Below are 26,443 nucleotides of genomic sequence, written 5' to 3' on the forward strand. Positions count from 1 at the left end.
AGATGATTCTGTGATCTAGTGAAAGCAGGACAGACTGGAAGGTTTTATTCTACACATTTAAGATTTATTAGAGAAATATTTCAAATCATTTTGAATGCAAAGCAATTCTCCTCACAGCGGTACAGTTGGCTGACATGTCACAAGCAGCAAAGGTCATTGCCTCTGACAAGGAAGCGAGCAGATTTGATGTCTCAGAGTAGGATCAGGTAGAACAACCACAGCAGAACACAAAGAATCCCAAACCCGGTGTGCCAGTCCAATGTGACATCAAAAGGATCCAGCAGCCGCTTCTCAACACCATGTGGCTGCTTCGAGTCCTGCTGGACATCAAGCAGGCCACCAGCTCCCTGCGTTGCCTCAAAGAGTAACAGAAGGGGTTTGCCTCGATCACCTGGTGGTGGCGCCTCTTGCTCCTTAAACCTGAAGTGACCACGGTGACAGCAGGTCAGCAGGAGACACAGCCTCAAAACTAAGGCTAAAGTCTTAGAAATTAAAGCCTTTCCTCACAAAGGCTAACAAAGTCCACAATGCATTAGTTGTTTTCTTCATCAACAGATAACCTGTTCTTAAAGTCCCACTCCAATCGTCTTTGGATCCATTGTAAAAGTGTTCCCAACAGTGTTAATTATAAATATGCCGTTTTTAGGCTAAAAAAAACGGTGTCGTTTTCTACAACAACGTTTCTGCAGAGCCGCAGGAGTTCATCAGAAATCTGCCTCTGATTTGTGGGCAGGACGGTTGGAGCAGAGCAACCTTGACCACACTTATCCATCTGTTTACATGCTAGCTTACAGCCCTTTACCTAATGTTACCGTTGTAACAAAAATGGCGAGCCATATCTGAGCTATCCAGCTGTACAGTTTTGAGCCAGATGCCAGCTCGGACAGGAAAAACAAAGTGCATCTAGTCGTGGATCTAGTCGTCTACAAGTGGATGCATCAGAATGGAGCTGAGCAGGGAACTTGTGACCCATCCAGAGTACTTTTTATGTCACAAATACAATCTTTTTGTGCTGCTTCTGATTTACAACAAATTTGAATAAAGAAATACTCAGAAATACAATTTTAAGCTGATTTTTTTGAACACACGTCCTTCATTATTTAAAAACAAAAAAGCAATAAGAACATGTAAAAAAAAAAAAAAAAGAAAATCACAATTTTCTTTGGAGTGGCACTTTAAGGTTACAGGTGAAACAGTTGGTTCACTTGATCACTGTAAGGTCATCTTAATATAACTTTGTAGTTCTAGAAAATAACCTCTGATGAAAACTTCTGATAGATATCTTTTCAAGCATGGATGTTTCCGAGGAGTTGCGTAAAAACAGAGGTGTACCCAGCAGACTTTCTACGGATAGTTTTTTTTTTTGTAATTGATACTAAATCCTTAAGTGATGGATCAAAAGATTATCTGTGAGTTATGATTCGATAATCTCAGAGAAGGAATTATTTACAATAGATTATTAAATGACCAGGACATGACACCAAAGTCAGTCAGATTTCTTTGTGTAAACACAAACATGCAAAGAACACGAACAAACCATTTAAGTGAAATTTCTCTAAAACTAAGTTTAAATGATGACATTTCAGGGAACTGGTTTCTTCAAAGTTTCATTTAGTTTATACATATTTAGGAACATCTTGTTCACACATAGAGCCCACAGACAGGCGGTAATGACTCTACCTTGTGGCTGAGACGGGTGGGAACAAAAATGATTTTTTGTCAAAGTTCTAGGGGAAGCTTGAGAGTTTGTAGGGCCAGTTGTAGACTGGCTTATTTTCTAAATTATTTAATTGGTAATTTCTTTTTTTTACAAAGTTCTGACGTTGGAACATTCAAACTTTTTTCCTTCTTTAACATTTCTTTTCCTCTTTATTTTTTAGCATTTTCTTCCCTTCTCAAACCTTAAAACACTGTAACTGCACTTTGCAAATCTGATTCTTTTTTTTTTTTTTTTACTATCAGTTCACAGTTCTTGTTTTTTCAGTGTAATCAGGTGTAAACTGATACCTCTGGGAAAAATAAAGTAAAAAAATTCTGTTGTAGCTCGTCCTTTAGACTCCTCTGATTGATAACTTTTATTTTCTAAGCCAGGGGTCTGCAACCTTCAACACTTAAAGAGCCACTGAGGTGAAATTCTCACCGACCACAACTCAGGGAGCCGAAAAGTCCTACTTTACTACGAAGCTGCACTCCTGGATGGAATGTCGGAACATTACAGCTAGAAATACATTTTTAGTAAAAAGGTGTGATTTTACCTTTGTTTTTTTAGACATTTAAAACATTTTTATACTTACTTGAATATGATAATATACAACACTTCAATGCTATTTTTGCACTAAAAAGGTCAGAAGATAAAACCAATATTTAACACTATTTGTAGTCTGATTTTTAAACCGTTTGTTATTTTTGTGTACAGGTTTTTGGTAATTACATTCACTCAGTCACATTTACTAGAGTACCTTGTGAGAAAGTATGAAAAATATGTTTCTTCTTCAAATTAAAAAAACGTAATTTTTCTTCAACCAAAGAGTCACAATAAAGAGGTAAATGAGCCGCATGTGACTCCAGAGCTACAACTTACAGACCCCTGATAAGCGTTACTTTCCAGCTGCTTTTTAAGCTTGAATTTATTATGGAAACGTGCCGCAGAGAAAGACCTATGGATCTGTAATGCAGGAGTGAATCTGCTCAAAGCACATGATCATGCAGCTGTAAGAAAAGCCTTGAAGTGAGCAGTGTGATTAATAATTGTGTGAATCTTCTGCGTTAGCAGGGAAATGGTTGTAAGCTACCCACCAGGTGAGCATGGGGTCTTGGTGTCCCATCACCTCCACCTCTAGCATCACTGGAGAGCCCTCTACCATAGCGGTTTGAGACAAAGGTCTGGTGAAGCAAGGGGAGCCAGGAGGATGGGGAGGCCCCTTGATCTGAGGCGTAAGTCTGATCTCCTCGCGGACGGCGATAGGAAGGCAAATGTCAGGGTCTTGGTGAGGAGTTAGTGGATGAGGTGGAGCAGGACGTGAGACATGCGGGTTAACCTGCTGGGACAAAGCCTGGGTTTGAGCCTCGGGCTGAAGTGGAGCAGTGGGCTTGACAGAACCGCTGTGATTCATGCTGGGACCATGCACACAGGGCTGAGTCTGGCAGGTGCTCTTGGACTCATTGAGGGAACAGACTGTCTGGAGGCTCTGCTCCATACTGAGTGTTTTACTGCTGCTGACACACTCTGCCTCTGGAGAACTGTGGACGTTGCCCATCTGGGTTTCTCTGATGCTGTGGTTCAAGGATTTGTTTAACTTGAAAATCTCTTCAATACTTGGCTGGCCCTTGACAGAGTGCTTGATGACAGTGGTAGCTGTGGTGCAACTCTTGGTTCTGGGAGTGCAGTCTGAGGACACTTCATTTTGTAAAGGTAGAACCTTCTGAACCAACCTGCTTCTGGAACCAGTATAAGACTGAGGTAGATGGATTTGTAAAGCGGCTTTACTTGACTGGGGTACGGCTGTGGAAGGATTCCGGTCCTGTGGACAGGAGGTTCTGGTGGGATCTGCATCTTCAACTGTAGATTCTCTTGAGTTTTGGGTGTACTTCCAGTCTTGATGGGGAATTATTTCTCGGTCATTGAAAAACTGTGTGAAATTGGTATTTTTGCACGTTACTGTTTTGCTTTGAGGACATGTACCATTAGAATTGTTGAGCCCAGCATCTTCTGGATGGATCCTACATTTATGCAGATCTGAGTCTTGATCATTCAGAGACTGAAGACAGGCCAGATTCAGATTTAGAGCCTCTGAAGTGTGGGTATTTTTGGTTTCTCTTGGTGGTGGTGCACTCCTCATGTCAGGGACATTACTGTCTGAGGAATAATCAACTGTGTTCAATCTGCAAACAGGGCTAGATCCAGGTTTAACTAAGTCTAGGCTTGGTTTAGGACTGCCAATAGATTTTTCTCTACTCATTGAGAATATGTCAGAACTGATTTCACTGGTAGTCAAGCTGGTGCAAAGAGTGCTGGGGAAGAGTCTCGGAGCAGGAAGTGTAAACGGACTCTTGGCCAATGAACTGGACTCTGATTTGAACCTGTGATGAAGCAGAAAGAAGTTACTTTTCTGTTTGTGGTGAACTCATCATCTGAAAGCAACAAACTAGAGTGGATGGGGATGACAATCACCTGCTTGTGCTGCTGTGAAGACATACAGAGGGAGAAGAACAACCTTCTGTGGGGTTGGAGTGTCTTTGTTGAGGGACAGAACCGGTGTCGGCTCCAGCTGTGCTTTGTTCTGACTGGCCCTGGCAGCTGACCCGACTGACACGAAGACTGTGGGAGCTGATGCACAAAGCCTCCTCAACATCTGACTGAAACATGGTGGACTCAGGAGTCTCCGCCAGCGGGGGCAGAGAAATGTCATCAGGTGAAGCACAGTCATATTCATCATTTGAAAAACAATCCTCTGTAATTGCATCTTTTTGGAGTTCCACCTCTGCTGATGAATCCTGGGTAAAAGATGAATAAAGAGTATTAGTCTGAAAAAGCTCTGCTTGTATTTAGCAACTAAAAAAATGTAACTTTATTATAATGGGTATAGATTGACTTTGGTAAATTCTCTTTTCTTTAGACTCTAAAAAAACATAGTTGAGGCCTTAAATCATAATTTAAGCTGCAATTGTTTTGGCCTGTGAATATCTTTTGACAAACTGTGGTTGTGTCCGAATTCCTTCACTGCAAAACACCAGTATGCATCAATGGTCACTAAATTGGCAAATATAGACCACAATTCATTGTGTTTGAAGGATTTTTGTGAAAAAATGTGTAGTTAGGGAGTAGGGAAGGAATTTGGACATACCCTGCAAGTAACTTACATTTTCTTGGAAATTTGTTTTCAGGTGGGTAAACTCAACAGAGCGTCACTTTACAGTTCTGCTTTTTCATCGCCTTAAGGCCATTTTAGAAACACTGTTTTCGCAGCTGGGTAGCTCGGTTGGTAAGGTAAAAGGCTACCACGCAGGAATCCAGGGTTCGATTGAACCTGGGGGCAATTACCATATCAATGGCGAGTAATTAACATCACCCAGTGAGGGCCCTTGGGCAAGTCTCTTAACGCTACTGCTTCCCGGGCGCGGTTCGGCTGCAGCATCAGAATCTAACTGGTGATGCCATACATCCAGTGAACATATGTCAATAATGGTCAATAGCAATATGTAGAAAAAGTATGTACTGAGATGAGGTCACACTAAACCCTCACATTCAATTCAATTCAATTAAATTTTATTTGTATAGCCCAAAATCACAACAACAGTCGTCTCGATGGGCTTCCAGGGTTAGGGTGCAGTGGCTGCCCTCTGCTGGTGGTTTGCCAAAGTTAGCACATCATGTGACAAAAAAAAATAACTAGCTTTTGTGGAAATTACCAACCTGTGCTGGTGTGATGTTTAATCCACAGGAAGTGGCAGCTTTTCCCATTTCATGTGTCTTCTGGGAGGCAGAGGTTGTGAGCTGGGGCTGAGTGGTGACAGCCTGTGGTTGGCTGTGGACTGTGTTGACCCTTCGATTGGTTACAGGAGAGCAGGAGAGGCTGGAACTGTGATTGAAGCACTGAGTGAAGCTGAAGAGAACATTGTTAGAAAAAGCATTCATTCGTTTTTTTCCATGGTTGTGACCAGACTCTGCAGTGTTGTCTTTGAAGAACTGGACGGATGAGACAGATGGTTGGCCTCACCTCACTGAGAAACGACAAGTTAATTAGTTACTCAGTGACTGCAAGGACTCCAGTTCCCATATCATCATCCTTCCACCACCTTACTTGGCAGCTAAATGAGGGATTTTGTTCTGTGCATCACAATCATTTCAGTGACTTTCTGGATGAGCACCATACAATGAAAGCTGAAGGAAAAGGTCTAAAGATACAGAGCCAGAGCAAAGGTAACAGGATTTATGTTTTCTGGGCATTTCTACCAACCTGCCATTTCCATCCTGATGGAAAGTCTGTGGGAAAGAAGCTTCCCTCTTGGCTGAAGTCTGCTTTCCCGAGAAGGCCTCTTTCCCAGCATCCTCAGCGGTCACTTCAGGAGTGTGGCCTGTCTCTTTCAGCTCAGACTGAATAAACAAGACACATTCAATTAATAGTGTGTTAAAAGATAGAACTTTGACTTCTCTAGAAATGTTATTTGGAAGTCCGAACACAGGATTCGATTCTTCAGAGCTGGGTTTTAAAGGTTGACCCAGAAGATATTTCTCTGCTCATCTGAGTAGATTCCTCTGTACATTCCTCTGTAGTTCATTCAGTTGACGTGGAACTACAAACACATACTCAAAGCCCCGGTCACATGCAGGTTTTTGGGTTTTGGGGTTTTCCGGGCCTGTTGACGGTTGTAGAGAGGAGCAGCTGCATCTTAAGGGGAGCGCAGGCGTCTGTTCCTTTGAAGGACGCACAGCCACCTCAAGGGATGTCATGAAAATGGAACGTACCATTGCCGTGCATCTAGTAAGTGTATCCTGAAGTTTTCGTAAGGCTGATAAAAGTTGCACTCACTTATGACAAATGGGTGATGCAGTCGTACTGTGTACTTATGCCACACTCTAGTTGTTAGTAAGGTGTGAGTACCGGCTCCTCACTGCTCCTTACTGACCCCGTGCAAATGCGGCACGCATGAGGTGTGCAGGGGGTTTGTAAGTGCCTGTAGGTTGTCCACACAAACTGTACCCTCAGTGTCTATTTGCCTAATTTCTAACACGCAAGAGCACGTATCGATGACGTGAACATCACTAATGGGCTTCCAGCGCAGCCCACAGGATTTGTGGGGTTTCAATATTTGACAAAAACCATACAACACGCCTGCATCTCACTTGCTTCACCCTTTGCCTGCCCTTGTGTGTTGTACAGATGTTCACTGTCACAGGCTGTCAACCGCAGTATTCCTCCTGTATCCACCCATATAGGCATGGGGGCAGTTCTGACTAAGGCTTTAATTATCTTGAGTCTGTGGTTCTGCTCGAAACCTGACTTGCTTTTTAAAAAAATGAAAAAACATGTTTCTGATTTGAATGATTTTACCATTCCGTCATCCTCCTCTGTGCTACGATTATCCCTTTGTTTTCTCTTTTCTGTCATTTGCTCCTCACTTTCTCCTTCTTGTGTTTCCTCTTCATCCATCTGCAAGCAGAAAAAACAAACACGAGTGCTACGTCTCAGCGTTCCGTGTCTCTGTGTGACAGAAGTCTGTCTTTTTTTTCTTTTTTTTTAACACATGAAGAGGAAGTCACATTAAATTTGCTTTGACTCAAACACAGGTGCATCACCTTCAACTTGGCCTCCAGCTCCACCAACTGCCTGCTCAGCTCTCTGATGGAGGCCACAATCTCACAGTGCTTTTTCATTGTTTTCTCCACGTAGCGTTGCCCTTCTTCCACCCCTGGAACAAACAGTTCATGCCATTTAAACCCTGTAAACTGCAAAAAAATATTACAAAGTTAAATATTAAAGATTTTATTTAAGACCCAAAAAACAAAACAAGCTAAATTACATTATCATAAATTAATATAGAAAAATTAAACCAAGATCCAGTTTGTAACATGAACAGCTTGGAGCAGTCCTTTCAGAATAAAAGCCCCTGATTGTCACACACCATACAGTTTTTCTGCGAGTTCTGTGATCTGGCTGATCCTCTCCTCCTGCTCAGGAACTGTCGGCCACACGAACTTCTCAAGCTGGCAGTGGAGGGTGGAGATGGCTTTGGGGCTGCGACACTCAGTGGAAAACTTCACCACACGAGTTATGGTGGAGTTCGCCTCCTCACACCAGAACTGATACTGCCGACATAAAAGAACATGTCAAAACAGGAGAAAAATGACTCAAATCCACTTCCTGTCTGGTCTGGAGGGTAAAGCCTTTCTTTGTTCCATTAAGGCTACGGATGAAGGAGCTCTCGCACCTCCTGCATGGCTTGGTGCAGCCTGCTGGTCATGTCGAGAGTTTTTTGGTGTTCACACAAGCTACGCTCCAACTCTCCCATTTGTTTCCGGAGCTCGTTGATGGTGTCCTCCAGCTGCTGGGCCATGCCCCCGTCCTTCACCTGCAAGGACATTTGAGCCTCCACCCCATGCACCCGTTTTCTGATAGCCTGAAGGAGCAGACAGAGCTTGTGATGACAGACTGACATTTCATTGCGCTGTAACTTTCAATCCCACCCTGCCAACCTGCAGCTTCTCTCCATACACCTCCACCTGCTGCAACTGGTTCCTGACAACCTTCAGGTTCCTGGTTCTGTTGTTCCTTTTTAGGTAGTTAAACCTGGTGTTGCTGAAGCATTTTTTCAGCTCCTTAAAAGAGTCCCAAAGCTGAAACACCAGAAAAACGAGGTTTAAACATCATCTCATCGTGTTATCAGTCAACACCATCAAAGGAACTGTATGACAAACCTAAAGCATTAATAACCCTCAAAGATCAACAACAACAACAACCAAACAAAGATTTAAAAATATTTCTAAACTGTGAATTTTCCTCAACAGCTTCCTCACCTGGTTAATGCTGTCCTGCAGCAGGTGTGTCAGCTGATCTCTGTGCAGCTCCTCTTCACGCTGTGCTGCTTCACTTAGCCAGGACCCGCACAGGGAGTCCAGGGAGAGGAGCCGAGCCTCCAGCTGCTCCACACGGAAACGCGTCCAGTCCTGATGAAGCAAGAAAGGAATCCGATAGGCAAGAAAACAGCGCCACCACATGGCTGTTGACTGGTTCAAGGAGTAAAAGGCTCTTAATTTTAGACCAAAGACTCATCATTGTCAGTTACTCTATTCAAATGATCATATACTATTACATACATTGTATTTATATTTATACCATGGTGAGTACTCGAATCTAATTGGCTGTTGGGTGTCCATTAGGTAAGCGTTAATGCCCGACGAGGTATGGATTATCAGAAATTAAAGGTTGAACTGTCCGATGTGAAGCGGAGGATGTTTGGTTCCACCAAGTCCGTTAATTTCTGATACTTCGAGGGACCTTGTCCCGCTCATGCCATGGAAATACATACTCAACCAATTTTTAGAACTTTAATCTTGTTATTGTTTTAGTTTTAAATCGTTTTTTTTTTTTTTTTTTTACAAAAAGCAGACTATTTGACACGTGGTGTGACACATTGTAACGGTTGCAGAGCACCCTCCAAACTCGCACTGCAGCGGCAAAGGAACGTGGTATGCTGTTACGGCTACCCACACACATTCAGGCCAGCGCCTTGCACTGAGCTAAAGGACAGTTGTTAAAAACAGCAAAGGACAATCACACAAAGATGGGATCCCTCCCTCACCCACCCACACCCAACCTACCCAGTTCCCCCAGTAGAACCCTGAACAGAAACAAAGAACTGCAGCTTAAAGAAGGTCTGGCTTGGTACTGCTGTGAGGAAACGATAATGGGGATCCATTTATTCCAAGGCCCAGCCCGACCACAGGGGTCACTACCACAGCGCCCGCCCAACACAGAGCAGCCCAGGGCCCACTCCTTGGCTATTAGACCACAGAGCGGGACCCCAGCCCGCCCAACGAGAACGGGCACTGCAGCAACAGCACCCCCTACAGGTCAAGCTGGTGGTGCCTCAGAAAAATGGATCCCCAAGAGGAAACACTGGAGTTAAAAACATCAGAATAAAAATTATCATAAAATAAAAACAATAAAAGTAGAAAAAAGATAAAAATTAAAATAAGATTTAACAATTTTAGCAATTAAAAAATAAAATACGTAAACTGATTAAAACATAACCTACGTATCATTGGTAAAATAACACTAAAAAGAATAGCATATTAAAAACAGAGATAATAATAGTCCTTACAAATAAATATATATTCTATAGGTTCTTGTTTTGTTTTTATTTGGATGCTCGGAATAAACCAATTCAATTAAAAAAATTACACTGAGCCAAAATATTGTGTAATATTGTGTGTGTGGGGGGGGGGGGGGGGGGGGGCGTGTCTGTGTGTGTGTGTGCGCACTTATCCGTACAGTGCTCTTGACTGCAGCACAGATGTCCCCCCCCAGTGCTGTTGAGGTTTTGAATAGGTTTAAGATCTGCTGTCGTCTCTCTCCGTGCCGGCTGAGCTCAACATCAGAAAATCCAGTTGAAGTTCTCCTGAACTCTGCATGGAGCAGCCCTTCCAGCTGGACAGAAAGACAATGAAACAGAAAATTTGTGTTTCATGTAATAATCACTGTAATGATGACAGCACCACTCATCTCCAGTTTAAATCGTTCCATCTACTTTACAAATACGCCAAATCCCTTTCGAGGTCATGGGTTGCTGGAGCCTATCCCAGCTGCAGTCAAGCAAAGGCGGGGGACACCCTGAACAGGTCACCAATATCATCACAGGGCAGTTTAAATTATTAGTTATGTAAAAAACGTTTTTTATCAGAAAAAGAATTTCGCCAAGGATGAAAATTTAGAAAACAAAAAATCCTTATTTTTAATTGATTTTAGACCACTCTTTCACAAAAAGCAGACTATTTGATATGCAATTTTGAACACCCTTCATTCGTCTGCACATTGCTGTTGTTCTTCTCTTCTTTTTTCTTTCTCTTTTTTTTGCACTGAACTGCTGTAGCAATTGAATTTCCCCAACGTGGGATCAATAAAGAATATCTTATCTTATCAGTGCGAAGCATTGTCATGTAATGGGTAGAGAGCCTACACCGGCCTGATCAATTCAAAATCAATGAAATCATGAACTTGTAAATGAAAATGGTGTTGATTCAGCATTTTGGCATTGATACGTAGCCCAAATGCATACATCTCTTTGATACAATTGTTTTTTAAAGAGTTACACCAAGATGACCATCAGGGTTCCCATCATTCTGTTTCTGTTCTTCAGCTGTCAGATCCTCTCTTGTGGAGCCAGCTCACTGCTTCAGTTCAGGAGGCAAAAATCTGTCTGTCATTTTTTTCCTCAAAGATCCACTCCGATGACGATCATGTTTTTAACATGTTCTTGTGGCATTTTTCTAATGATGGAGATAATATATATTTAAAAAAATTAACCATAAAATTACATTATTACAGTATTTCTATGTTTAAATCGCTGTGAATAAGGAGCAGATTAAATAATACAGTTTTAAAAAGAGCGTATTTGTGATGTAGAAAATACACAAGCTCTCTGCTCCGCTCCATTCAGATTCATCCACTTATAGGCGAATAGATCCATGCACCTCTTTGTTTTCCTCGTCCGAGCTAACCTCTGGCTCAAATGTTGCTTCCCTTTTTTTTGTTGAACTGATTAAGTTAGAGGTATGAGGGGCTGTGAGCCAGTAACCCAGTTTGTAGCCCATTTATGGGTGACTGGAAGGGGGATCGGGATTGATCCATGCTAACACTTCTGTTTCTGATGAACTCCTGTCCCTCTGCAGAAACCATGACCTTGAAAATGACACAGGTTTTTTGATTTAGGCTAAAACCAGCATAATCATAGTTCTGTTGGTTTTCTGCTCCTCTCACCTGCTTAGCTGCGATGTGGAATCTGCTCGTCAGCTCCAGGATGGCCTCACTCTGCTGGATCTTACTCTTCACCGTCCCCTGGAGCTTCACCATCTTTGACACATCTTCCTCCTCCACCATGTCTCCCTGCAGCTTCTTAAGCCTAGCAAGGATTTGTTTCACTTTTGGCCAGCTCTTCAGCATGTTCTCCACCTCAGCATCTAGCTGCTGTTGTGAAACAAAGCCGAAAAATGTTTGGTGAAATTAAAAAGATCTTTGTCAGCCCTGCCAGAATCTTCTGACGTACACTGAAATGCGGTCTGGCCTGTCTGAAGTGTTCCAGCAGCTTGGAGGTGTTCAGGTCCAAACCCAGATCCACGCAGGTGCAGGAATCCAGCAGTTCAGAGACACATTTCAGGTCCTGCAAGGTCTGGGGAGGACCCACAGCTGTTAAGCACAAACTCAAGGTTTTAAGGCATGACCACATCAGACCTTGCTCAGTCTCTTCTGGTATTCCCTGCAGAGCCTCGCATCCTCCTCCTGATCCCTCAGCTGTTCCATTTCCAGTTTGCTTTCACCGATTTGCTTCATAGTTTGCTGGACCATCAGCAGCAGTGTCTGTGAGTTCAGCTCTGATCCCTGAACAAAAACACATTATCTCACATTTGACTCTGTTATTTTTTACTCATAAGACTGATATAAACTTCATTTAGGCTTTAAGGAACCTCATATGGAAGAATTTGTCACAAAAAAGAGAAAAAAAATTAAAAATTTGCTTCAATCTTGTTACCACTTTTGTTTATTTGAACCCTGGAGAACAGTTAAGACAATTTACTTCATTTTGGCTAGCAAAAATAGTAATAATAAAAATGTAAAACTAGAAAAAATAAATAAAAATTAAAAACTGATTTTCAAAAAGCGTCCATTCATTCATTTCTCTTCATTTTCTATTCTGCTTTTCCCTTTCGGGGTCATGGGGCTGCCGCAGCCTATCCCGGCCACTTGTGGGCGAAGCGTCCAAATTGTACCAATTGGGTTTTTCAGCGTTAAAAAGAACACGAAGCAAAGAATGTTGTTGTCATGCTTTGACAACTCGAATGTCACATTTTTCTTTGTTATTATTTTAATGCCATCCTATTGTCTTCATCATTTAACATTTTTATCTGAAGCTCTTTCTCCCCGTTTCTGGTTACCATGGTCGCTGCATGGATGCAGCTGTCTCCCAGTTCCTCAGCTGCGTCTATCTTCTTCTTCATTTCAACATACAGGGTCTCAATTTCAATTTGACCAGACTCTGCCTCCTCTTCATCTTCCTCCTTCCTCCTCTGGAAGTGCTCCCTGAGCTCCTTCATCTCCACATCCACCTGAGGAACAAGAGCACCCCCTCGATATAGCTCAAATGTAAACATGTTAGGTTCAGACTTTATTTCACCTCATGGTTTTATCTGCATTGCTTTAACATGACTTCCTCATTACAACACACAACACAGTGCATAAGTTAAGGAGCTTTATTTTTAGTTAAGTCTGTAGAAAATTCTTCGCATACAGTAGATGAGAAATTATGCAAACATCTTCCAGCTCTGTTGGTTTGTGGGAATTATGGGGGAGGTTAATCGAGGTTTTCTGACCTGCTGAGCGGTACGGAGGAGGCCGACATACGACTGCAGCAGCTGCACGCGGCAGTCGGTCTTCTTCCTCAGAACCTGCAGCTCCTTCAGAACCCGCCCGACCCGATCTGCATCACCAAGACTCTGTGACTCAGGTAGAGTTTGCTGAACACCGTTGGGTCCAGTGGAGGTTCCCACACATCCTCCCCTCAGCCGCTTGGTCAGGGCCTTCAGAAAGGTCATCTGCCTGCCCACCTCACCGTGGCGGTGGGGGCCGGTTTTGCTGGATTCTTTGTTTGGACCCAGAATCTGTTCCCAGCTCTCAACGTCATGATCTGCAGACTAGAAACAGAACCAACTGAAAACACACAAAGCTGAGAGTGTGTGTGTGTGTTTGCCGTTGCAGAAACGCATGTTTGTCAAAGCTGCAAAATTGTATTCACTAAAGTACAAGTAAATGGCAGCCAATTTAGAATCACTTAAACAATATTTAAAAAGTAGACTGCTGCTGAAGTAATGAATGACAGTGTTATAGTTTACCTAAAAATATCAAAAATGTCATCCGATTTCTTTAGTCTTTTCAGGAAATACTGTTTTAGGACACACGATATCCAGATGTGCGTGTCTGTGCACCCATTTTATATACATATATATATATATACATATATATGTACCGTATATGTGTGTGTGTACCTTAATGTGTGCATACAGCTGCATATGTTTGTGAGCATGTGCAGCTGGATGTTTGCAGGTGTGTGGTGTTTCTAAATGTGTGCATTTAATTGGAAGTGCGTGTGCTTGTATGTGTGCTTACAGCTGCCAGCTTGTCTACCTGACTGAAGTAAAGCAGCTGCAGGTGTTTGTGTGCATGGGTAAACATGCAGGGGCAGGAGTGTACATGTAAATGTGTAAATGCCCTTGCAGGTGTGTGTTTGTCAACCTGAGTTAAAGCAGTTGCGGGTGCGTGTATCTGAATATGTGCGTGCAGCTGCAGTTGTTTGTGCACATGTGTAACTGGCGGTTTGCATACAGCTGGAGGTGTGCGTATCTGAATTTGTGCATGCAGCTGACAGTTTTTGTTTCTGAATGTGTGAATGCAGCTGCAGGTGTGCATCTGTCTACCTGAATGAGTTAAAGCAGCTACCAGTTTGTGCTCCAGAATGCATGCATGTACCTACCTGAATGAGTTGAAGCAGCAGCGGGTGTTTATGTCTTAAAGTGTGCATACGAGTTAATTCAGTCTCGATAATCAGAAATGCACACAACCTGTTTCACAAATTCAAACGCTCTGATTCACAACTGTAATTTTATGCAAACACGCAATATAAATTTGGAAATGCACACGTTGTGTTTCACAAATTCACACCCTGTGTTTCATAAAAACACACATGTTTGTGTTTGTCAAACAGAGCGTGTGCATTTGACAAACAGGTTGTGTGCATTTCTGATAATTGTATAGTATGCACACATAGATGTGTGTGTGTTCCAACATGTGTTTTGCAGTCGGTATGTGTGTGCCTGCAAGTGCAGGTGTGTGCTCCTTAATATGTGCATACAGCTGAATATGGCGGTTTTCTTTACTATTTGCATACTGCTGTTGTGTGTATTTGAACGTTGGCATGCATGCAGCGTGTGTTTGTACCTGATAGAGTACATACAGCTACAGGTATGTGCATTTTTTTCTGAATGAGTCAAAGCAGCTAAAAGTGTGTGTGTGTGTGTGTGTGTGTGTGTGTGTGTGTGTGTGTGTGTGTGTGTGTGTGTGTGTGTGTGTGTGTGTGTGTGTGTGTACCTGCATGTATTGATACAGCTGCAGGTGTTTCTGCGCTTTTGCATGAAGGTGTGTGTATTTAAATTTGTGCATACAGCTGCAGGGAATGTTTTGAGTCTGAGAGTGTGCATGCACCCGCAGGTGTGTGTTTGTGTACCAGAATGTGTTTTTGCAGTTGAAGGTGTGTCTTCAGTGCGTGTTCAGCCTCAGACAGCCACCATTCAGATTTCCAGCTGTCTGATAACAGCTGCGTCCAGCGGCACACCTGCGACACACAGACAACATTCAGCTCCGCGTTCTCATAAACCCAGAAGAGCTTTTAGAATTGTATTCAGAAATTTTCATCAAATGCGTGGTTTGTTTTCAGGTTAAACTTCATCTTTTAATAATTAAACAAATTGGTTTCCTTTTTTTTCTTCATTTTCCTTCACAAAAAAACAAATAGGACACCTTCTCCTCAAGCCATTCCAATAAAGACAAACGCTGCTGCCGCTGATTGGTCAGGAGGGTGAAGTGGGCGTGTCCTTCCCCTTCTGGAGCATCGTCTTCCATTATTATCAGCAGGTCTGCCAAAGGTCTGGTACAGAAACGAGAAAAAGGCAAACTTCTCATGTCCACAGATCTCCTCTGCCGAGCAGCTTGAAGGTTTGAAACGTTTTCACATCAGTGCTGAAAGCTCTCAGAACGTTCTCCAGGTCAGGATGGAAAAACTTCTTTCTTCTAATGTAACAAACCTTTGAACAGTGTTGACATGAAGCCTTTTGGTTATTTCATCTTCATTTCTGCAGTGCCCCCCCCCCCCTACAGGAAGCCCCACAGATCTATATGAACGTCTCCTGACGTAATTCTTTCAAAAGGGTGAAGACTTCTGATTGAATGAGACGAGTTTGGCTGGATTTTTCATTTTATTTTGAAGGTGAACTTGAGTTTTTATTGGGTCAGCTTTGAGAAAGTGGAGTGGAAGGACTAGTGAAACACAAATAACGTGTTATTCAGAAAGTTTCAGCTTCTGATCTGAAACCACTTTCATCATTTCTTAAAGCTGCATTCAGAGTTGGCATGAAATTAGCCCCAGCTTGAATTTTGTTCTGTTTTGTGTAGCAGAATCAATTTTGGAGAGTTTTTGGAAAACTCTTGTTAGAAAACATTTCCTGCTGAAGCTAAGCAGTTTTGATGCTCACGTGTTCTGGAGGCTTCATAGAAAGTGGAGTTCTGACCTGGTGGCGGCAGCAGGAGCGTGCCGGTCCTCTTTGAGGGTCACTTCAGGCTCCCTGACATCTCCAGGCTGAGAAAGGATTTTAGCAACAGTTCAGAAACAGAATCTTTCTGTCAGAACTACGGTAGTTTACTTTTAAGATCTTCATCCCTCAGTTTGGACCAGAAAACCTAAAACTGGTTCTGCATGAGATCTGTGGAAACCAAACCAGATTCTCACCTGCAAATTAGACCTGTCCTCTGATCTAGACTGTGGATTCTCTTTAGATCCAGATTCAGACTGAAGTTGTGATTTGAACCCTGACTCAAGGGTTTTGGTCTCCTTCAGTTTGAGTATCAATTCTTGTCGTCTGGTTTCCTCTGATCCTGATCCAGCACGTTGACTCGCTTCTGATCTAGATTTTGGCTTTGGATCAAATCCAGGAGCTGGATTTCCTTCAGTTCTGAATCTGTTCTTCAGATTCTTTCTGACATCCGACTCAGAGTTTTCGGCTCCCACTGATTTGGACTTCACCTCAGGGTCCATTCTGGATCCAGTCTCCAGAACGTTGGTCTCCTCTGTTCTGGTTTGGAGCGTTTTCTTCGTTTTGTTCTCTGATCTGGAGCACAGCTTCAGATTTGATTCAGATCCTGAACTGAAGTCGTCTTCTCTAAACTCAGTAAGTAGTCTGTGAACTTTTGGACTGAGAGATCTTGACCCAGCTTGTTGCTTTTCAGTTTTACTTGATCCCCAGTCCGATATCTGATCAGCTGCTTGAAGCTGTGTAGATTCAGGAATCAGGTCTAACACAAAACCTTGGTCCACATTTGGTCCTAATCCTGAATGAAGATCTGCAGTCTTCAGAGACTTAAATGTGGATGAGAACCCAGCCTGCAGGTCCAGACTTCCTGTCAGCTCTGTATTTATGTTTGGTTTCTGATATGCCTCGATTTCAAACTTCCGGTCTGACGTGGATCCTGACAGGAACTTTCTGAAGTCCTCACACTTGCTTCTGGGTTCCACAGATTTGCATAGGTCTGGTCCGGATCCTGGATTTGAGTCTTTGGTTTCCTCTAAATTGAAAGTGGACAACAGGACTGGAGAAATAGACTCAAACTGAAGGTTCTGGTCCTGCATCTGTAGAACTGTGGGACGGCAGTCCCACTGGGCCAAAAGCCGCTGCTGTTGTGGAAATAAAACAATTTTGAAATTATTTTACATTTTAACCAAAATCCTCTTTAATTTCAAGCTAAAATCCAACCATTCTTTGATTTGAAATTTAGTCAAAGATTTTCTTTTATTACAGATTTCAGCTTTAAGAAGAAAAACCTTATATAAACATCAGTCAGGTGGAAAGTCAGATTTTCTTATTCAGGTGAGACAAGCGTTTATAAACTCCCGACATTTAACCCCACTTTTGCTGTATGGTGCTAATTTGCAACACACCATCAAATCCAAAGTAATACAACCTAACCTTAAAAGGAAAAAATATTGACAAATTTTATTTTATTAAACTGTAAATAAAGTCAGGTATGAATGGGTTAGAAGTGCAAATGCATGTGTCCAATAGTTAACTTTTGTTTCCTTTATTAACCCTAGAGAACCCCAGAACAATTTATTTGTGGGCTCTTAACGTTATTGTGACAAATATTTCTTTAATTTGGATGAAAGCCATTAACAGCAGCCATAAAACTAACTAAAAAGAACATTTTTATTTATTTATTTTCAAACGAGCTTTTGTCCTCACAGAATAAACGCCATTGTACTGACACAGCTGCAATCCCGCACTCGCTCCTTACATCAGACTCGATCTTCTGGACCTCCATGCCGTCAGCTGGCTGTCGGAGCTGCAATTTGACCGCCTGGTCTGCCCTCCGCCTGCGATCCTGCAGCTCCTCCACCAGCTCCTCCAGCCTCTGCAGAACCTGTCTGCTGTGTGGGGAACCCTGAGAAATTAAAATTAATTATATTTCCACTTCAATGAAACCACACAATCCTAAAAAACAAAAAGAATGAGTGATGACTAAGAGCTGGGACAAAAAGGAGGATAAACCCTCCCACAGAAAAACCCTCTCCAGCCCTCAACTTTGCCAAAATAAAGCCTGGGGTCAATCCAAGGAGTTATAAAATGACCATTATCTTCAAACTGCACTGAGCTGCTCAGAAAAAAAATGTAATTTTTTCCATTTTTTTAGCAGCCCGTTTCCTTTATTTTTCTTATTTTTGAATTAATGAGAAAAAGTTCACACCTCACCACTCAGCTGATCAGATAGTTGAAAATGTCAGTGAAAATCCAAAAATGAAGAAAAATTCTGAAGCTGGACATCAAAGCTATGACAGATGCAGATCACTGCAGAAGAAAATGAGTTTTCCCCTCTGTGTATCTGCAACCATCAGATTTTGTTGCCAAAAGAGATGTAATACCTCAACCTCCTCTTCCTCTTCTTTCAATTTTGTGACCTGCAGTACTCCTCCCTTCCTCTGGAGGGCTTCACTTCTCTGCAGCACTCTGAGCTCCTGCATCAGAATGCTGCAGCTGGTTAAAAGATGAAGGGATTTCTTCAGAAGATCTAAAAAAGCAAAGACATTTTCTTTTTATCTGAACATCAGGTTAACATTTTCTTCCAAGGAAAGCAGCATTTGTCCAACTGAAAGACATCAGATTCTTGATTCAGAAGTGATTGTTTAGTAAATGCTGGAGAATTTCTAAGTAGGATATTTATGAGAAATCAATTCTATATCCAAACTTGTCCTGTCAGTGCTGCAGTTAATAGTCAGACTATAAATACCAGAGCGGATCCTGAGGGTCAACATGAACTCTGGTTACCTTTCCTCATGGTGTCATAGGAGAGCTGCCTCGCAGTGGGACCCCCCTCGCCTGGTTTCACCTGCAGACCCTCAAATCTGTCAATGCTGGCAGCAAACTGCAGACGACATGAAGAGCCACACAGAAGCCTTAGGTTTCTTTTTGAAGTTACTCTTATAAGTATTCATTGTGTGTGGACTCATGGGTCATGTGTGTTAACGGAGGGGAGTGGGGAGGGTAAGGTTTTCATTGTAATACTGTGTATGTTTTCGTTTTTAAATGTAAAGTGATTCAAGTTGCACAAGGCATGAAGAGTGAATTTATATTGTAAAATGATAATCACCAGGAAAAAAAAATAAAGAAGACATCTTTAGTACCTCTGTGGCTTGACGGTAGAAGTCTGACGCCAGATTCAGGACTTCAAGCCGTCTTTCAAGCAGGTGAAGGAGCAGCGACCATCCTTCTGTGATGGACATTTTCATGGCAAACTTCAACCGTTCCTTCTCCTCCCACTTCCTGCTCGTCCTTTGCTCTGTAACTCCTCGACTCCTCCTCTTTGACTCATCAGCTTTCTTTTCCACCACAGCTAAAACCTCGTTCTCGTGTTTCTGTAAAGACATCATCCACATTTTAGGAAAAAGCCAAAATGTACAGAGATAACTGATCCCTGTGACTTGTGTTATTATGACTTTTTCATATTCAGTTAAGTTTAAATGTAGCACGTCTATCATTTTTTACCCTGTTTAGCCCACATGAACTGGATTATGATGCAGAAAATCAGCCAATTAAAAAAAGGAAAAGTATTTTGAACATTGTTGCTCACGATCCAGACAGTTTGAAAATGACTGCAGATATTTGACAGAGGATTTTCTTTTGGTGAAAATTCATTTAAGACAAAATTGCAAGGCGTTTTATTTATTTACATATTTATTTATGTATTTATTTAGCATGCCAATTTAACAGTGAGACAAAATTCAGCTCAGATTATCCTTCAGGAAAATACATTAACCACAGATTTAGTTTTTACAAAAATAAATAATATAAGTAACCCATTTCTTTTGAACACAGAGGAATTATTTTATTTGCTAAAGTTTCTTTATTTAACTTTTTTGTGGGAAAAATATAAGAATATCCTTTTTCCTTTACAAATCAACACCATTGTTTTTTTTTTTTTCAAGTCTTCATCCTTAGTAAAACATCTGCAGTCGTTTAAACTTTCTTTGTTTTCTCTCAAATGTCAAAAATAAAAGCTCAAACTTAAGATTTGGCTGAAAAATACAAGACGTTTAAATAAAACTGTCAAAAATACTAGTATTTTATAAATATAACAATAAACACGATTCAATCGCATGTTCAACTTCACCAGCAACGTCCTTGTTAATTGGACGAGGGTCAGCTGCTGCACATTGTGCAGCACAGGTTTTTAAATGAAAACCATTGGATGTAAATGAGAACTGGATCCAGTGAGTGTGACGTCACCCAAATGATTTACTTCCAGCTCCAACAAAATGAAGTCAATTCAGTCCCCATTATTTTTGCGACCTGGACATCACCATGTTGTGGCCTAACGATGTCAGCAAGCAGTGATTGGTCCGCTTCGGGATGAGTCAACAATTCTAAGGCAACTACTCTGATCAATTAGGAGTGAGTTCGCAGGAGGTCCACAGGCCCAAACCCCTTAAAATAAGGCTCTGGAGAATGTGTCAATCAAATGTTTTGAACCCTTAACATGGCAACACATTCTTTCATTAAGGCGCCTGATTGGCCAGTTTATAACTTGAATAACTTTCACTAATTTATCAAATCAGCAAGCATGATAACCTTGCTTTCAATTTATGACATCTTATGGCGCCGAGTGACTCTTAAATCAGCTTTATTGTGGTCATTACAGGTAACAGAACAGTGATTTTACGCCTCTTGTGTACCTTTAGCTTTTCCAGCAGCTGCTGCTGCTCCTGAATCAACATTTGGTTTTCCTCTGGATTTGATCCAACATCACAAAGTCCTGGCTGGACTTGGACCAGCTGAAGGTGGACCCGAGATCCACTCTAAGAGGGCACACAAATAAGCACCACTGTTGACGTGAAACATCCAAACAAAAGAATCAAAGCCACGTCAGAAAAATACATCACTTGTGGCCGATGTAGACTGATTTAAAGGCAAACGGGTGATAGAAGGGGGCCAATATTTTTAAAATAATGTTGAATGCCCCCAAAAAACACACTTTTTTTTAAAGCTCTTGCCTCTATAGCGGAAGTCTGCAACTTTCAACACTTGAGAAGCCCTTCGGGTTAATTTCAAAGTCCCTTTAGAAAAATAAAACACAGCTTCGCATTTCTGTTAATGCTATTATGAAAACCATCAGTTATTTTTTTTTCATGCATAATTTCTTAAATTGTGTTACTAACCTCAAATTGATCTTTTGTGGCACACAGTGCTAAAGATTGTTAAAACGTTGGATTACTTGATGGATTACTGGAGCATTATGGGTACCATAGCCAGTGATAAGTACTGTACTTGTAACATGTATATGTTCTTGAGGGATTTTTCTGATAATGGAGGACATACTGTATATAAAGCACATTAAGCTTAAAATTGCCTGAGTATTTTTTTATTCAAATCGCTGTGAATCAGGAGCAGACAAAAAAAATGCAGTTTGAAAAAGATTGTATCTTTGATGTGAAAAATACGCTTGAGTAATGGATAGGGGAGGAGTTGTTCCACGCCAACGGTCCCGCCTACAACTCAGCGGTGAATTTCTAATGAATGATCTGCTGAAACTATGTCCTAGAAAATGACACAGGCCTTTTGATTTAGGCTAAAAACAGCATCATCATGATTAAAAGACCACTGGGAACCCTTTGACAGTAGATCAAAAAATGACCGGGGTGGGACTTTAACCCTTGTGCTATCTTAGATGACCCCACCCTTGCATTGAAGTGTTCTCTCTACCATGACAAAGGTGGATAAAGGTGGAAAGATTTCATGTAATCCATGGACACCAGTGAAGATCACAAATCATTGAAGAAAAAAGGTTCAGAGCACTGTCTAGTGGGTCTGGATGACCCAACTCCCAATGTTAAAGTGCCTAGGATAGCACAAGGGTTAAGTAGTTCCTAATAATCTGTTAGGAACCTGTTTCACTTGTTGATGATGGAGATGACTTCTATCAATCAGAGTTGCACCTAAATGGCTCTGGTGTTTTTCTGTGGAACAGAAGGATTTTGAATGAAGGTGTACTTTGGAGTCCTGCAGTTCCCATTCATTTCTCTGTGCAACTTTGGTTTTGTTGTCTCAAAAATGTCAACACCATTTTGCTTTTAATGTTCAAATATGAAAAAGCAATTCCAGCGGCCCATTTCAGATCAACTCAAACTGAAAAAAGATAGACAGGAAAATGCCCTCAGTAGTCTTTTCTTTAGCAACAAAACGAGTCATTTGGAGGATTTGGAGAGTTTTCACACAAGGACCTTCCAGATTATTTTCTACAATGGTTTATTTTGCCTCCCTCTATTTAAACCAGACCTCAGGGAAACATCACAGCTGTTCATTTGGAGGCCTGAAATAAACTGCCCTGAAAAAAAGCACAAAGAAAACCAGCCAGCTTTGAAGTGCCTCATAGCAGTGAAGATGAAGATCGATTTGAAGCTCCTGGTTCAAATTCTTCACAGATAATCAGTTAAAATGTTCCCATCAACGTCCACAAAAAGCTGCAGAGTCCGATTAGTCAGTTCCAGACCTGATTATGAGTCCATTCCAAAATTATTTGACTCCAAATTTTTATTTATTTTTTTACTCAAAAATTCTTTTAATAGATTTGAGACGCCTGTCATTTTTTTCATACCTTCAAGACAGAGATGACAATTTGAGACTGACCAGCCTGGACAGCAATGGTGCTCAACGTGGTAAAAGGACAGAGGTTCATACTTTCTTCTGCGGCTTCTCTGTTCGTCTCTTCAGATTGTCCACTCATCGTGACCTGAGACCAAAGCTGAGGTATTTTACAGAGCAAAGAGAGAAATGTCCCCCGTTTCCTGCTTTGTCCTCTAAAAGCTTGTGCCTCTGTCTGCTCTCAAGTCGTTCATCTTTGCATGAAGATGTTCGTTCACGGCTGCAAAGACGCCGTTTGTCCTAATCTGAGCCAGTTTCATGGAGGAAGTCCTGCACACGGCAGCTGTTCCAGTTCCTGAACAGAGAAACCTGCAAGAATAAAAGCAGAATTATGTGGTTTTGCTGCAGTACCGTCCAAACACAGCTTCTGATAGAGCAGGGAGTGGGCGAACATTATGACTCGTGTGCCACAAAGGCATTTAAAATTTGACAGAAGGGCTAGACAGTAAGCAAATGAATTGATTGATTTAGTAATCCACCTCATTCGAAAAAGAAACAACATGAAAATTGGACTAAAACATGCTTTCATTTTAATAAAAACTAATGTGTAAGTTTTAACCAGAACATTTTGGAGTTTTTATATCAACACTGTGACTTTTGTTCTCATTTTAGTGTAAATTGCGTCAATTGGTTGATGTCCCTCAGGTAAAATGCAAATGCTGCGCTCATGTGTTTTCGGAGCAATCAGAAAAATCCCTGTTCAACTCAGAAAACACGTAAACGTCAGAAAAACAACAAATCTTCCAACACCAGATGAATACAGAATAGCTTTATGCGCCTGAACAAAGGTAAATTTTTCTGCAGTGCACCATTTATGGGGAAACACCTGAAACACAGATGAAATAAGGTAAAAATTAGGATTATCAATATAATTTATTCTAGTTTGGCGGGCCAGATTAAACGTTTAACAGACAACAGATGGCCCATAGGCCGTGGTTTTTCCTCCTCTTTGATAGAGCAGGATGTTGACCATCATGGACAACAGCAGCCGACTGTGAAGGAACCAAGATCAGCAACACCCTCAGTGTAGCAACGAACGTTACTGTAGGTCATTGATTCCCACAGCCATCAGACTGCACAACACCTCCGTATGAACAGGTCATCAGTTTTATTTACTTGTGCATTTATTTACTCTTTTGTTTGTTTGATTATTTGGTAAATTGTATCGTTACTTGTTTTTCTCTTAAGGTGACGTGATGGGATGAATTTCTCCTCTGCGAGGTTAATAAATTCATGCACACTTTTTTTTTGCTTTACTTTTTTTTGCTGCTTTAAGCTCAGAGTGGGATTTCTTCATCTTTGTTTAATCCAAACCCGACCAACAAGGCCGTGTGAAATTTCAGTCTTTCACAATACATGCGTGATATTCGTATTTCGTAAGTGTTTCTTGCGTTCGTCATTCGTCAATGTGCACAGATGTCTGTAGAGGGTTTCGGCCAACGGGTCTTTACGTGAATTTGGTTTTGATCTGTTCAAAAAATGTGAGTTGGTAGAGAATTATGCAGTTTATGCGTATTTTAGGTAGTAAATTCTTACGTAAATCTTGTGCAATCGTGTGTGATTTTTGCGAGATACTAACACAAATTTGTGGCTGTCCACTTTTGACTTTTCATTTTTGATTATTGGTGCATATTGCAGTTGATAAGCTGCAATTTTTAGAGCTACAGCCTGAAAATGTTCACATCAAAGATATTGAAAAGCAGAGGTGATAGAAACCAGTTTGGGGCTTTTTGTCAGACTTTTAGAGAATAAGGGGGTTGAGGTTGAAGTGTAGACAAGGAGGCCGTACAGAGAATGCAAATAATTATAATGGGTGTTATTTTGGAAGCGGTTTAAACTCCATCTGCTGTTGGTGATTCTGCTGCTAGACTACAAACACAACACTCTGCATTCCTGCAGTATCAGGAGATTTCAGCCACAACCTTCTCCAGCAGTCCTTCAGCTGCTTCAGAGACTCCCACGTACGGCCTCATCCATGCGAGCTAATGGGTGTTTGAGGAGAACCTAAACTGATGCTGATGGAAGAGGAAAGCTCCTGAAGATGAAGTCACAAGATTTCTGGGGATGCTTGAAAAAAAAATTCCTTCATATCTCCATTTCTACCTGCTTCCCACACTCACCTGTCTCCAGAAATTAGCCAAGCCCACTTTTAGACTGAGGCTTTAATAGAAATGTATTTCTAGCTTACTAAGAAGATCAGGATTGGGTTAGTCTGAATCCCTCAAAATAAAAAATAAAGCAAGTTCCCAAATTCTTTGACCCCATAGACGTCCAAGGAGATCTGTGAATTTTCAGAATTCCACCCAACTTTCTTAAGATCTACATAAACAGCAGATGACAATCTAACCAACTTTTTCTCGCCATTTCTGTTGCACCGCCTATGTTAGGTTGCGGGTGTGTGAGGGGGCTGTGCAGGAGTGTAAACAGAAACAGAAAACAGAGAGCTCTAAGTGACAGCAAGGGGAAAGGGGGCGGGGTTGCTCTGCGCCAATGGTCCTTCCCAAAACATGAGAGGTGAATTTCTAATGAAATACTGCCGCTCTATAGAAATGATGTCCTTAAATTTAGCCTAAAAATGGTATAAACAAAACCAAAAGACCAGTGGGGACACTATTACAATAGATCAAAAGATGATCATAGTGGGACCACCAGTGGGAGCACCAGATCTTTCTTTTGTGTAAAGTAAATACATCCTGATTACTTTAATTCCTAGAATCTTTGTGGGAGTTAAGACATTTCGTTTGTTCGTCTTTCCTTTATGTCGCATCCTTTTACAATCTCCTAGAATGAGGAATAAAAAAGGTAAATAAACTTTTCTTTACTACTGTGAATTATTTTTTTCCCCCACAAAATCAAAATAGACCTATATTTATGGCTTCCGAGAAAATAAACTGTTTAAATTTCAAATGCCAACACTTGCCTAAACATGTCATTATAATGCATAAGGAAATATATCTAGTTTTCACTACCTATAGATTGTCCCTTTATTTCATCTCCAAGTGTCCAAAGTTTATCTGATGTGAAGTTTTTGTGTAATTCATCAGTAATTAGATGTTAAAAAAAGTGCACAAAATGACGCATTAATTTCACCACAAAGACGTTTCTGTTCATTGTTGTTTTTTTGTTCTTCTACTGAGACGGTTGGAGGTCACAGAGGTCAGCTGTGATCTGTGGTCCCACTTCTGTTTTCTGACTGTAAAATGACAAACACACCTACATACCTGCTTTTTAAGGGTCACAGGAACAGAAAACAGCCCGACAAGCCTGGTTCTGAGGATCCAAATGTGTCCCAACTCTGTATGGAGAGGAAGAACTAAGAGGAGGAGGAGGAGGAGGTCCGGGGTAAAAATACCTGTTGCTGAGTGACAGAGAGACATGTGGCGTCCATAAACAAACACAGCGCCCCTCCCTCCATCACTCACTGCAACATGATGAAGAGCGCGGAGGAGGAGACAAGCTACTGAGCTCCAGTCAAAGGAAACACAGGCCACACAAAGCCCGCTGGAGCTCAGCTGACAGCCGAGCGTGATGACTGACGCAACACAGACGCACAAACACGAGCACAGCAGACCGACTGCAAGGAGACCATTACTAAAGGTTATGTTATGTATGGGAGTATACATCTCCCATTCAAAAATATGACATCACCAATTTTAAGTAAAAACTTAATATGAATGTTTATAAACCCACTGTGTTCTGATGATGAAAACTTGGATG

The 26,443-nt window shown here is 41.5% G+C and overlaps 1 protein-coding gene across 3 annotated transcripts; it reads right to left on the bottom strand.

The window, feature by feature from the left end:
- Positions 1 to 42: 42 nt before the first annotated feature.
- Positions 43 to 26,100, bottom strand: ccdc141 (coiled-coil domain containing 141). Of its 3 annotated transcripts, none has more exons than XM_023950703.1 (28): positions 25,948 to 26,100; positions 22,680 to 23,035; positions 20,761 to 20,883; positions 19,213 to 19,443; positions 18,857 to 18,953; positions 18,454 to 18,599; positions 17,829 to 17,975; positions 16,270 to 17,211; positions 16,052 to 16,119; positions 15,285 to 15,411; positions 14,992 to 15,099; positions 13,085 to 13,405; positions 12,650 to 12,820; positions 11,949 to 12,095; positions 11,764 to 11,886; positions 11,478 to 11,684; positions 9,993 to 10,148; positions 8,516 to 8,665; positions 8,195 to 8,335; positions 7,930 to 8,118; positions 7,624 to 7,807; positions 7,298 to 7,410; positions 7,053 to 7,151; positions 5,958 to 6,094; positions 5,414 to 5,579; positions 4,172 to 4,494; positions 2,797 to 4,080; positions 43 to 420 (listed from the first exon to the last, which is right to left on the bottom strand). In XM_023950703.1, the coding sequence occupies exons 2-28, from the start codon at positions 22,806 to 22,808 to the stop codon at positions 192 to 194; spliced, it is 6,258 nt and encodes a 2,085-aa protein (XP_023806471.1). In that variant the 5' UTR covers positions 22,809 to 23,035; positions 25,948 to 26,100; the 3' UTR covers positions 43 to 191. The 3 variants fall into 3 exon arrangements, with proteins under 3 accessions (XP_023806471.1, XP_023806470.1, XP_023806472.1); XM_023950702.1 differs by having other exon boundaries at positions 5,414 to 5,603; positions 25,948 to 26,099; XM_023950704.1 differs by having other exon boundaries at positions 5,414 to 5,603; positions 16,564 to 17,211; positions 25,948 to 26,097.
- Between the last annotated feature and the right edge of the window lie 343 nt (positions 26,101 to 26,443).

The sequence above is a fragment of the Oryzias latipes genome, chromosome 21, assembly GCF_002234675.1.
Source record: "Oryzias latipes chromosome 21, ASM223467v1".
NCBI classification, from domain to species: domain Eukaryota; kingdom Metazoa; phylum Chordata; class Actinopteri; order Beloniformes; family Adrianichthyidae; genus Oryzias; species Oryzias latipes.